This window comes from Penaeus japonicus, unplaced genomic scaffold (assembly GCF_977035675.1).
Source record: "Penaeus japonicus unplaced genomic scaffold, GWHDUDI00000001_assembly GWHDUDI00000013, whole genome shotgun sequence".
Taxonomy (NCBI): domain Eukaryota; kingdom Metazoa; phylum Arthropoda; class Malacostraca; order Decapoda; family Penaeidae; genus Penaeus; species Penaeus japonicus.
In genome coordinates, this window is record NW_028234415.1 from 43,999,774 (window position 1) to 44,012,273 (window position 12,500).

The 12,500-nt window shown below is 42.3% G+C and overlaps 1 protein-coding gene across 4 annotated transcripts in view; it reads right to left on the reverse strand.

The window, feature by feature from the left end:
- The window catches only part of LOC122252568 (uncharacterized), a 68,503-nt gene that overhangs the window by 15,541 nt on the left and 40,462 nt on the right, over positions 1 to 12,500 (reverse strand). Inside the window, exon 1 of one of the 4 annotated variants that reach the window (XM_043015094.2) lies at positions 1,581 to 2,106. The exons of 2 other annotated variants lie outside the window; for them this stretch is intronic. In XM_043015094.2, the coding sequence (XP_042871028.2) occupies positions 1,581 to 1,584 (4 nt within the window). In that variant the 5' untranslated portion in view covers positions 1,585 to 2,106. Of the gene's footprint in view, positions 1 to 1,580; positions 2,107 to 2,807; positions 2,835 to 12,500 lie in introns of those variants that run through there. One more of the 4 variants, XR_015191581.1, reaches the window with a different exon arrangement.

Genomic DNA, 12,500 nt, shown 5'->3' on the forward strand with positions numbered 1-12,500 from the left:
CGACGTCGTTCCTCCTTCCTCAGTTGTTCTCAGAGGAGGTCGTGTTCCTTCGTTTCGACGTCGTTCCTCCTTCCTCAGTTGTTCTCAGAGGAGGTCGTGTTCCTTAGTTTCGACGTCGTTCCCGCTCCTTCTTCTCATTCTTAATCATTCTTGTTCTTTTTGTTTTCCATTCGTTTTTTTTCTCTTCTTTGTTGTGTTGTCTTGATTTCTTTTCTTGAGTCTTGGAGGAAATGTCATGCAGATTTTTTTTTTTTCATGCACAAGACGGCGAAATCTTTTCACATGCAAAGTAGCACTTTCCATACAGACTTTAAGCTGAATTTACAGTGTGATAACTCATGATAATGAGTAATTACAGTAGCGTATGATGATGATGATGACAATGGTGATGGTGGTGGTGATGATGATGACGATGATGGTGGTGGTGATGATGATGATGATGATGATGATAACGATGGTGATGATGATAATGATGATGACGACAATGGTGATGATAATGATGCTGACTGCTGTTGCTGAAAATCTATTGACCTAAATGCTGTCTTCCCATGTCCCAAAACTGACAACCCTTTGCTTACCCAGTCCGCCTATCTTTGCATAGAGCTTCAACGTCTACATAATATCCATTTTGCATCCAGCTTCTGATAATATCCATCCAAAACTCTCCTTCGTTACCCTGTCTCCTGACTCTTCAACTGAGGCTGCTATAACTCCCCTGGAGAGCCCCTCAATATGCAAATTACTTTTTTTTCTCGAGAGAGATAGTATCTATTCTTTTTTCTTTATTTTTCATTCTTTTTTCTCAAAACTTTAATCAAGATTTTTATATATCTGCTGGTTGTTGATATACACCAGATTTTTACGGCATTGATCATATCCATATATATATTTTTTTTTCTTCTAAGGAATTGTTTAGTACGCATTGGCAAAATAAGTATATCGAATACATACTACATACTAGATGTAAAAAATAGTACGAATTATGTATCCTTGTCTTGTGCTTCTTTAAATTCGGTTTTCTAATCAAAATAACAACAGCAGCAACATAACAATAACAAAAATATAAAACAACAACAATGATGAAATGATTATAACAAAAACAACAGCAACCATGATAACAACAACAAGAAAGAACTAGAGCAGATACTACATCTATCATCACTCTAAAAATGACCATGCAACCAAAAGCAACATTGCATCTGCGGTTGTTAGTAGATCACAGCGACCCGACGAGCTACCAAGACTGTTGCAAGCTTTCAAATCATCTGTTAAAGCTCCATCTATGCAACACTGCAAGAAGTAGGGTGACAGTAAGCGTAGCCTCCCTTCCCTGTACTTTGGACTACGGGCTAACTCATGCTTTTGTTGTGTATTTTCTTAATGAGTAGCGCAGAATGAAGAGAGTGGGGAAAAAAACGAAAAAAAAAAAAACGTGTTTACTCATGCCTTACTTACTTACTTACTCACTGGCGGTTGAGTGCAAAGTTATGAGAGAGACTCAAGTGGATACGTTTTAGAGTAATGTTTCTTTTTTTATTTATTCTTTATCTGATGCGAGACACAAAAAAAACAAGACTTACTCATGATGAATGATGGTGAATCTGGTTATTTACAGAAGGGAGATTCTTGAAGCGTCGACAGGCAGGCAGCCACTTGCTTAGGGCCGCGAGATCCACCCGACGAAGGAACGTGAGACGAAGGGAAGGAGAGGAGGAAGGAAGGGAAGGAGAGGAGGAAGGAAGACAGGGAGGAGGCAAGAGCAGAATAAATGTCAAGGAAAAGGAGACCCAAAGAGAATGACGACGGAGATTGCAGGCGATACTAAATAAGAGTGAGGGAAACAAAGGTCAGAGAATGAGGTTGACGAACAGAGAGAGAGAGACAGAGAGAGAAAGAGTAAGAGAGAGAGAAAGAGTAAGAGAGAAGGCTTAGGTTTCAGCGATAGCGCCAAGAGAGGTGTTATCAGTGCAATAAAGAGGGAGAGTAAGAGTATGAATGACAGAAAGAGAGAGATAAACAAATAGATATAGAGAGCGAGCGAGAGCTTATCCTCTCAAAAGGAAGGAAAGATAATGCATAAAAGGTAAGACAGAAGACAAAGCCCGCTACTATAAAAGAGAGACAAACCAAGAAGTAAATAAATAGAGAAGGAATAGAGGAGAGGAAGAGGGTACGCGCAGGGGTGTTCCCACGCTCCTCGAAACGGCGTTCGAAACCAAAGCCCACTGGACAAACACCGATTCGGATTCGGATTCGGAGGCCCCTGTTTAGCCAGGCTCTTCCAGAGGATAGGTCCTCGCGTGGATTAGGATGGCAGCGGAGGAAAATCCTTCATCCACCCCAGGGACAACACGACGAGGGAGAAGAAGAAGAAGGGGGAGGGAGGGAAGGGGTGGGGTGGAGGGGTGGAGGGGGGTCGGCGAGGAAAAGGCTAGATATGAGGGAGAAGAAGGGGGAGGGAGGGAAGAGTTAGGGTGGAGGGGGCGGTGGGCGGCGAGGAAAAGGCTAGTTATTGTGGTGAGATGAAACGTGTGGTGGCAGCGCCCGGGACTGGTGAGCAATGAGCCGGTGTCCCAAGCAGAGACACATGACTGGACACACACACACACGCAATTGGTCTTCCTACTGGCGATTTTTTTAGCAGGTGGATTTTCTTTTCCCTTTCTGCTGTGTTTTTCGAGACGAGAGTAATGTCTCCTTCTTTTCTTTTTTTTTTATATTTGCTTTACATCCACAGGAAGATTAGTTATTTCGAGATAAAATATCTTATCACGTGTTTTTTTCTTCTTCTCCACACACAGTTCACATTTTCTTTATCTCACTGTTCCTGCAAACTGTAAAAAAAACAAAAAAAAAACACATATAATGAATCATGTTGCATATGATAAATGACGATTGCAACTGCCCCCCCCCCAAAAAAAAAAAAAAAAAAAAAAAAAATTATATCACCGCACGAGAGAACGATTAAGAAATGACTGACATCTTCTCGATTCGAGCAGAGACGCCAGCAGATCACAACGCTATACCATTGCTAGCAATCGCTTATCAATTATGCATTTCCTTCCACCCAGTCACAGACGTGGTTTGAGTAGTATATCTTGCGTTCCTCAACTTTCTCTCCCCCACCTCTTTATATGCACGGGTATTTCTATATTTGTCCGAGTGTTTGTCGGGTTACTTGTGAATATCTAACCATCGGTATTCACATGTATACGATATCCTGGTTCCTTCTCTATATCTATCTTACTATCTCTTTCATATCTTCTAGGTTCTCGGGGTGGGAGTTTACGTAGATGTATAGCAATATTGATAATGCTTGTGCTTGATAAAAGATTTTTTCTTTATATTTCCTCGTGTCTGGATCAGTATTTCTATTCCCCTGTGGGTACTTGGACTAATCTATCTAAGGGGGTCCTGGATTTTTTATGCTGGAAATTATGCAATATTTCGTACCATATCAATTGATTATATATAAAAAATGTATATATAAAAATACAAATTTTACCTCCCTGACCGCATTTCTATATTAAAAATGCGTTCTTGCATTCTACCATCTTTCTCACGCACACACACACACACACACACACACACACACACACACACACACACACACACACACACACACACACACATATATATATATATATATATATATATATATATATATATTAAAAAACCGCGCATGTTAACGAGACGCCCCATTCCACCTTTTCTCATATAATCGGTTTAATAAGTACCTATGAATTCCAACTAAATTCTTAGTACTTGTCATTATCAAAGTGAAACGATTCTCAGATACCCATTACAAAAATATTTCACATCGGTTGAAAAGGACTATTAAAGTGTGGTCACATTTTTCAAGACACCGGTTTAGGTCTATGTGACTGGAAGTGTACAGTAAAATAGGGTATAACTGGCTCGCTAACATTTGCCCATACAAAATTAAAACAATAGATCTGGTCAGATCTGATATACATATACAAATATATAACAAGAATACACGTATATTCATCGTTAATATATACCCTACGCAACGTCATCTCATTCCTAAAAATATAAAATCCCGTCTTTCTACTCATAAATCTACAGATCTGAGCCTACACATTTACTAGTCTATACACAGCCTACTTATCAACAGTAGTCTTATCTTTCTGCCCCTTATCTTAAAATCCAGGATTAATGCAGACAGAAAAGTTAAACGTGCAAGCGTGACTTTCGGATTATCTTTGCAAAAAGGATATATCAGGTAAAAGTAGGGGTTATGTTACCCTGTTTTTTTTGTTTTGTTTTTTGCTCCTTCGTGGCTATTTAACATCCCTGTCCCCACCTTTACCCCATGTTATATTATATATTTAAAATCTTGGATGTTGCTTGGACTTGAAATAAACACTATACACTATCCACGGACTTCATGTATGTCCATTCTCGCATTTCTATTTTCATCTATATTTTTCTTCAGATCTTCCCACGTCCTTCCTTCCTTCCTTCCTTCTTATTTGTATTTACTTTTCTTTTTTTATTTCTACATGGATAAAGCAAGAGTTTAGGTTTCCGTAAAACATAAAACTCGGCTCTAACGTTTCGTCTAACATCTGTAAACATTGCCATTTGCCAAGACACGTGGATCTCTTCCAGAGGTCTCCAGTCTTCTCAGATTATACACAGTCCTTCCTTATTCGCCTGAACCTTGCGTAACATCATTCACTCACACGAATGAATAATGGATATATTTTTATTTTTATCTTCTTCTATACATCCACAATATATTCACTTGCACCAAGTCGTAAATATCCTTTTCTTTCGTCCCGGGCGGAGACACAATGACAAAACACAAACCGGAGTTAGTATTGACGATCCGTTCCGCAAGTCGACACAAACGCAACGGGATGAATGAAAACAAAGAAACACGTTGCACTTGGCAATTATCAGCGACACGAGTTTAATCGCCTTAATGAATGCGATCGCTAATGAAGGGCGAGGGAGCGAGGCATCGCAACAAGAACATGAAGAACAAAAAAACAATGAGAGATAGAGATAGAGTGAGAGTGAAAGAGAGAGTATGTGAGTGAGTGAGAGTGAGAGTGAGTGAGTGAGAGAGAGAGAGAGAGAGAGAGAGAGAGAGAGAGAGAGAGAGAGAGAGAGAGAGAGAGAGAGAGAGAGAGAGAGAGAGAGAGAGAGAGAGAGAGAGAGAGAGAGAGAGAGAGAGAGAGAGAGAGAGAGAGAGAGAGAGAGAGAGAGAGAGAGAGAGAGAGAGAGAGAGAGAGAGAGAGAGAGAAGGGATGACAGACAGAGAGAGAGAGAGAGGATGACAGACAGAGTAAGTGAGAAAGTGAGAGACTGAGAGAGAGAGCGAGTGTGAGAGAAAGTAAGAGAGAGGGAGAGTCAGTGAATCAATGAGTCACACGCGCGAGTTTCCTTGGCGAGTCACACACGCAAACACGCACACACGCACGCACGCACGCAAGCAGTGGGCCTTCCTCGGTATCCAAAAGATTAAAACCCACACGCGCAGCCTAGCGTGACCTGCACACTACACACTACAGGTGCAGGCCGTGTTCACACTGGCTGGGCAGGTTTGGACTGACGAGCTCCACTCCACGCGCAGGCAAGAAGGCGGGGCGGGCGGTCGGGGGTGTGTTGCACCATAAGTTACCGTGTTCATCACAAGCATAATAGCACCACCCAGCTACCACAAGGGCGCCCTCATCTGCACTGTCACAGGTTGCACGCCCGCATCGCTCTCCGCTCCTCTGCATTCTTCAGTGACACAAACATACGCACAGACCGTGCACGTATGCCTGTTTGTACTACGGGATAACACATGCACGTGTGTACGTATGCACGGACGCACGCAGACGAGCCAGTATGCACGTATGCACGTACGCATACCTTTGCAATAACAACTGTACCCCTACGTATTTGACATCATAAAAAGTGGACACCATACACGACGGATCAAAGTGGATTTGGACACACCATAAGGACTGCACATGAGACGCAAATCTACATAAATATGCAGACGTATACAGACACACGCGCATTTTGATGTATACTCTCGCAATAACATATTCTAAGGTTCTGTTGTCTTTTCTTTTGGCTTCTGTTGTCGCGTGTTATTTTTCTTTTGTTACATTCCTTCCCAAATTTTGTCTTTTCTCTCTGGCTCTACCTGTGTTAGGTTGTTTATCATATGTATTGGTTCTATCATTTGTCTTTGACTTATCTTTTTGTTTGTCCCGCTATTCCCTTTTCCCCTTTTCTCCTCACTCCTCCCTGTCTGTCTGCCTGTTTGTCTCCCCCCCCTTCCTTTCTCTGTCTCTCCCTCTCTCATTCTCCCCCCCCCCCCTCCCTCTCTTTCTCTTTCTCTCTCTCTCTCACACACACTCTTATCCCTCCCTCTCTCCTTCCCTCAATCCCTCCTCTCCCTCCCTCCCTCCCTCCTCCCTCTTCCTCTCCCTCCCTCCCTCCTCTTCCTCTCCCTCTCCCTCTCTCCTTCCCTCTCCCTCTCTTCTGCCACTCTCCTTCCAACTGCCTCAAGTCAACCACAATAACTAAACGCGATCATAAGCGCCGCCCAATCGACTACCGCGTGCACGACGCCCGCAATTGCACCCACGTTGCACTTCATCAAAGCCCCCCCCCCTCCCCCCTCAACTAGTATTGCACCATCGCAACAACCCCGATATCATTAACAGTTAAACTCAGCCAACGACGAGAGGGTGGCTCATCTCCGGGGCAACTGGCATCGAGGCAAGGAGAGATGGGTCTGTCTCTCTCTCTGTCTCTGTCTCTTTCTCTCTGTCCCTGTCTCTGTCTCTTTCGCTCTGTCCCTGTCTCTTTCTGTTTCTCTTTCTCTGTCTCTGTCTCTCTTTCTTTCGATTTCTTTCTCTCTTTCGATTTCTCTCTCTCTCTCTCTCTCTCTCTCTCTCTCTCTCTCTCTCTCTCTCTCTCTCTCTCTCTCTCTCTCTCTCTCTCTCTGTTCTTGTCCTTGCCCTAATCCCTATTCCGGTCCCTATCTATCTGTCTCACTCTCTCCCTTAATAAAAAAAAACATCGCCCTCCTTTCTCTCTCTCTCTCTCTCTCTCTCTCTCTCTCTCTCTCTCTCTCTCTCTCTCTCTCTCTCTCTCTCTCTCTCTCTCTCTCTCTCTCTCTCTCTCTCTCTCTCTTTCTCTCCCTCTTTCTCTCTCTCTCCGAAACCTCGTTCGAAAACAAACCTCCAACTGAATGGAATAATTATGCTATTGTCAATCACCACGCAGCAACTTGCAGGATTGCGTAAGTCAGAAGGCTTTTCAGAGACTGGCTGTGTTGTCCACTTGATGCTGGTGTGGGTTACTGACCCCCCCCCCCCCCCTCCTCCTCCTCCTCCTCCTCCTCCAGCCTCCTTCCCATCTCCCTACCCTTACCCCCTGTACTGTTCTCTCCTTCTCCTTCTCCTCCTCCTTCTTCTCCTCCTCCTCCTCCTCTTCTTCTTCTTCTTCTTCTTCTTCTTCTTCTTCTTCTTCTTCTTCTTCTTCTTCTTCTTCTTCTTCTTCTTCTTCTTCTTCTTGCTTCCTCTCCCCCTCCTTCTTCTGTTTTCTTTTCTTCTTCTTCTTTCTCCTCCCTCCCACTTACCCCCCACTTACTTCTCCTCTTCCCTCCTCCCGCTACTCCTCTTCCTCCACTTACATCTCTCGCCTCCTCCTTTCCCTCTATCCCCCCCTCCCCCCTCCCCACTCCTCCTACCTACCCTTCTAACCCTCTCATCTCGCCCATCTCTTCCTTGCCTCCCTCCTCCTACTCCCTCAGTCAGTCAGTCAGTCAGTCAATCAGTCGGTCAGTCAATCTGTCAGTCAGTCAGCCAGTCAGTCGGTCAATCAGTCAGTCAGAGTCTCCCTGGCGTTACACTCCTATAGTATAAGAGGCGTATCGGCAACTTATCCTAATTAACATATTTCATACCCAGTTATCAATAACACAAAATTATCTATTCGTCTGATATTCTCATAAAAAAACAACACCTCATCGTTTAATAATCTTATCAACCCAAGAAATTCAATCGTTTTCTGTTCTTCAAAAATATTCAAAGACCTTTTTTTTCTCTCCTCTTGTCCTGCCCCTATCAGCATCTCCATCACCCTATCATCGCCTCTTCATCTCGCACGCATCTGCTGAAAATATTTGCTTGCAGGATCGCGTGTCTTCGATATCTCCTTTCTCCCCCCCTCCCCCCTCCCCCCACATTTAAAAAAAGGCATACCACGAGGCTAATGACTCATTTGACTGACTCAGGGTGCAACTTTGGTCAACTTTGATGCATTAACTGACTCGGGGGGGACTAATCTGTTTGACTGACTCGCTTTAGCTTAATCTACTCTCTCCTCGTCTTTCGTACATCAACTGACACTGGAGACACACACACACACAAAGAAAAGAAAATAAAGGAAAGAAAAGCAGAAAGAAAAAAAATAAAAGAAAAAAAATAAAAGAAATGAAAAGAAAGAAGAAAAAAAAAACGACCACTCGCCTTCACTCTCCCAATGGCTGCCTTTCGCTCTTGCACTCACTCACTCTTGCCCATATACTCTCCTCACACTCACATACATACCTCCCTTTTAACATGATCTAACCAACTTTATCCTCACGATTAATAAAACATTTCGTAGATTCTTTTAAACGTCTTTTATTTTATATTAAAAAAAATCTAATTCTCACATATTCCTCATAATTCCCTTTACAAAAAAATAAACAACGAAGCACCGATAAACAAACAAGTATAAATAAGTAAATAAATCACTGGGATCCAATTCTCCCAAAAGAGATTCGTTCTGATGTAATAAAAAAAATATTATCATGAGATCGGACTCTGAATCCAAACCAGGATATAGTGAGGACACAAAAAGCTCCACCATATACCACCATTCGCACAATATATTTCAGTATATCATATCAGATACATTCTAAGGTACAAAATATGATATAACATATAACATAAATCAACGTAATGCTTATATTTAAAACGTGATCTCTATAACTTTGCAATTTATTAATTAATGCTATGAAATTCGGAGTAATCCATAGCATTATAAAATGTGTGTTTACGTTGGAGATCCTCTTGCCACCCATCCATCTTAATAAATCGTTGCCACATATACACACACACACACACACACACACACACACACACACACACACACACACACACACACACACACACACACACACACACACACACACGCACTCTCTCTCTCTCAAACAAACACACACACACACACACTGTCTCTCTCTCTCTCTCTCTCTCTCTCTCTCTCTCTCTCTCTCTCTCTCTCTCTCTCTCTCTCTCTCTCTCTCTCTCTCTCTCTCTCTCGCTCGCTCTCTCCCCCTCTCTCTCTCTCTCTCTCTCACACACACACACCGCCACCTCCTGGTATCTCAAAACCAGATATCGCAGCCTTGGTAATTTGTACCACTGCTTCATCATCGTACCCCCTATACAAGTACGACTTTCTTTTTTGGTAACACTGCTCCCACTGGTAACACCCCCCCCCTTTCCTAAAACAACTACGCCCCCCCACCCCCCCTTTTGCACGCCCAACCCACCCCTAATCCACACACATACCCATCCCCCTCCCCCCTCTCTCTTCCCGCCCCACCCCCCACTTTAGCACGCCCAACCCAAACCAACCCCCCTATCCACACACATACCCATACCCCTCCCCCTCCCATCCCTCTCTTCCCCCCCCCCCTATCCTAGGCACTCCCCTCATCTCTTACGTCATCCGTTCAACGCCATATGACCTTGAGGATCGTTCTACAGGGTCGTTTTCATCTCTATGTACGGGTTTGCAAATGGGTCCCCTTGATTCTTTGCCCCGGAATGAAGTTCTGTTTTGGTTTTGTTTATTTGCTTTCTTTTTTTTTGTCTTTTCGCTTGTTTCTTCTTTGTCATATATATATGTATGTATATGTATATATGTGTGCGTGAATATATATATATATATATATATATATATATATATATATATGTGTGTGTGTGTGTGTGTGTGTGTGTGTGTGTGTGTGTGTGTGTATGTATATATGTATGTATATGTTTTTTTTCCTACATCTCCATCCTTTCTCTCCTTCTCTCTCTCTATGTCTCTGTTTCTGTATCTTTGCTGAGAAAATTGATGGTGAAGATTTTAAGGCTCACCTCCTTATTTTATTCCTAAATCAGCATCTTTTGCTTGCTTGCATTTTAACACACGAACTCTTGATTTAGGTCATTCGACTAAAAACACGCAAATAGCAATATTCTGTGTGTTTATATATGCTATGTAATACTTTGCTGCAATTAACAAATTAAGCCTTAATTGCTACAATTGTTATCAAGATTAATGGTTAAATTAATCTAGCATTATTATCAAACAAATTTCTGACATGTAAATATGGTTACAATGCGCTTTGTCTTCTAATAATGTAGAAAACATGTGGAGATAATGCGAACTGCCTGTTTCAATTTCGATACAATAATAAAAAGGCGTATACCACCTTTGAAAAAGTATAGCCTCTTTGTAACGACTCCATAGGTACCAAATTTAGGGTTGAGAGAGAGGGAGGGAGAGAGAGGGAGGGGGGAGAGAAATAGAGAGAGAAAGAAAGAAAGAAAGAAAGAGAGAGAGAGAGAGAGAGAGAGAGAGAGAGAGAGAGAGAGAGAGAGAGAGAGAGAGAGAGAGAGAGAGAGAGAGAGAGAGAGAGAGAGAGAGAGAGGAGAGAGAGAGAGAGAGGAGAGAGAGAGAGAGAGAGAGAGAAAGAGAAAGAGAAAGAGAAAGAGAAAGAGAAAGAGAGAGAGAAGAGAGAGAAGAGAGAGAGAGAGAGAGAGAGAGAGAGAGAGAGAGAGAGAGAGAGAGAGAGAGAGAGAGAGACAGACAGAGAGAGAGAAGGGAGAGAGAGAAGAGGGAGAGAGAGAAGAGGGAGAGAGAAGAGAGAGAAAGAAACAAAGAAAAAGAGAGATAGAGGGTGAGCGTTTCACTGTACAGCCTTGTGGGTCTGACGGTATGTTTTAACAATCATTGAACTCACTTAAAGGTCCTCCTTAATTAAAAACTTACTCTGCACTCCCTGAAATACTTCTATAGCAGTATATTCAATAATATTACTTGTATTATATTCAGCACTTAGGCATCACCTTTGAACGAATAAAAGGTGTTTTTTTTCTGGTTTCTCGAACATAAATTCATATTTAATATTATTAACGGACTGAGTTTACATTGATACAATAATACATAATTTAAAAAATGCATATATTGCAATCTTTTCATATATCTCGGCAATACATCATAATGTCAACTTATCATAATTCTCATTTCAATATGCAACTTTATTCAGTGACAAAATCCCCGATCTGAATATATAAAACAAATAATTAAAAGTTCATTCTTTTTATCCTACTTACTCCATCATCAGTTTTAAGAAAGCTTTCTTTCTCTAAACAAAATTTCAGATCGTAAGGTACCTTCCCAGAATTTTCAAAACGACGGGACGTGAGTAAACAAAGAAAAAAGAAAAAAGAAAAAAAAAATCCCCCGGCGTCTGGTTCTCACCGCTTCCAAATCTAGATTAAACTCGGCTTCGCGTATCTAAAAAAAGAAGAAAAAGAAAGAAAAAAAACAACAACAACATGCAACGGAAAAGGACTTAGACGGGACGAGGTTATTGAAATACAGCTGCAAGAGAGAGAGGGAGAGAGAGAGAAGCAAGTCCCCTTTCTCTTGCTCAATACCCCCCTCACCCTCTCCCCCCCACACCCAACGCCCCGTATTGCAGGAGGAAGATGTTGCAAGCCTGGAGTAACCCGTTCTCCCATAAACGTAAGATTCGTATCTCAATCTCGATGCAATGTTCTCGACGTTAAATTTGACATTTCTTTGCGGAATGGTGTTAGAATGGGCGGGTTATCCATTTTTTTTTTTCGAGACCGGCCCTTAAAAACAGATTCTTTTTTCGAGACCGGCTCTTAAAAACATTCTTTTTTCGAGACCGGCCCTTAAAAACAATTTTTTTTTCGAGACCGGCCCTTAAAAACAGATTTTTTTTCGAGACCGGCCCTTAAAAACAGATTACGTCATTACGTCAGAAAAAAAGGGTGTTTGATCACAGGAAGACGTAAGATTTAACGTTTTCTTCCCTGGAAACGAACATTTTATTCGCCGAGTGATGTTCTAGATATGTTCTACTCGCCGAGCGATGGTCTAGATATGTTCTACTCGCCGACTAACGTAGGAATTAACACATTTTTTTTCGCGGGAAAGATGCAAGAACAGATATTGTAAGTACTTTCGCGGGTTAAAGAACCTCGTCTTCCCCCCCACCCCCCTTGTCCCCTCCATACCCTTCCCCCCATATTCGTAACGGTTAAGGAATACCATCCCGTTGCCATGGTAACGCTCCACACCCCCTCTGCCTCCCCAACTTGCCATAGTTTCTCTCTCAGGGTAATAACGGTTTGGTACTTCCGGTCGAATGTCTGTACACTCTCAGC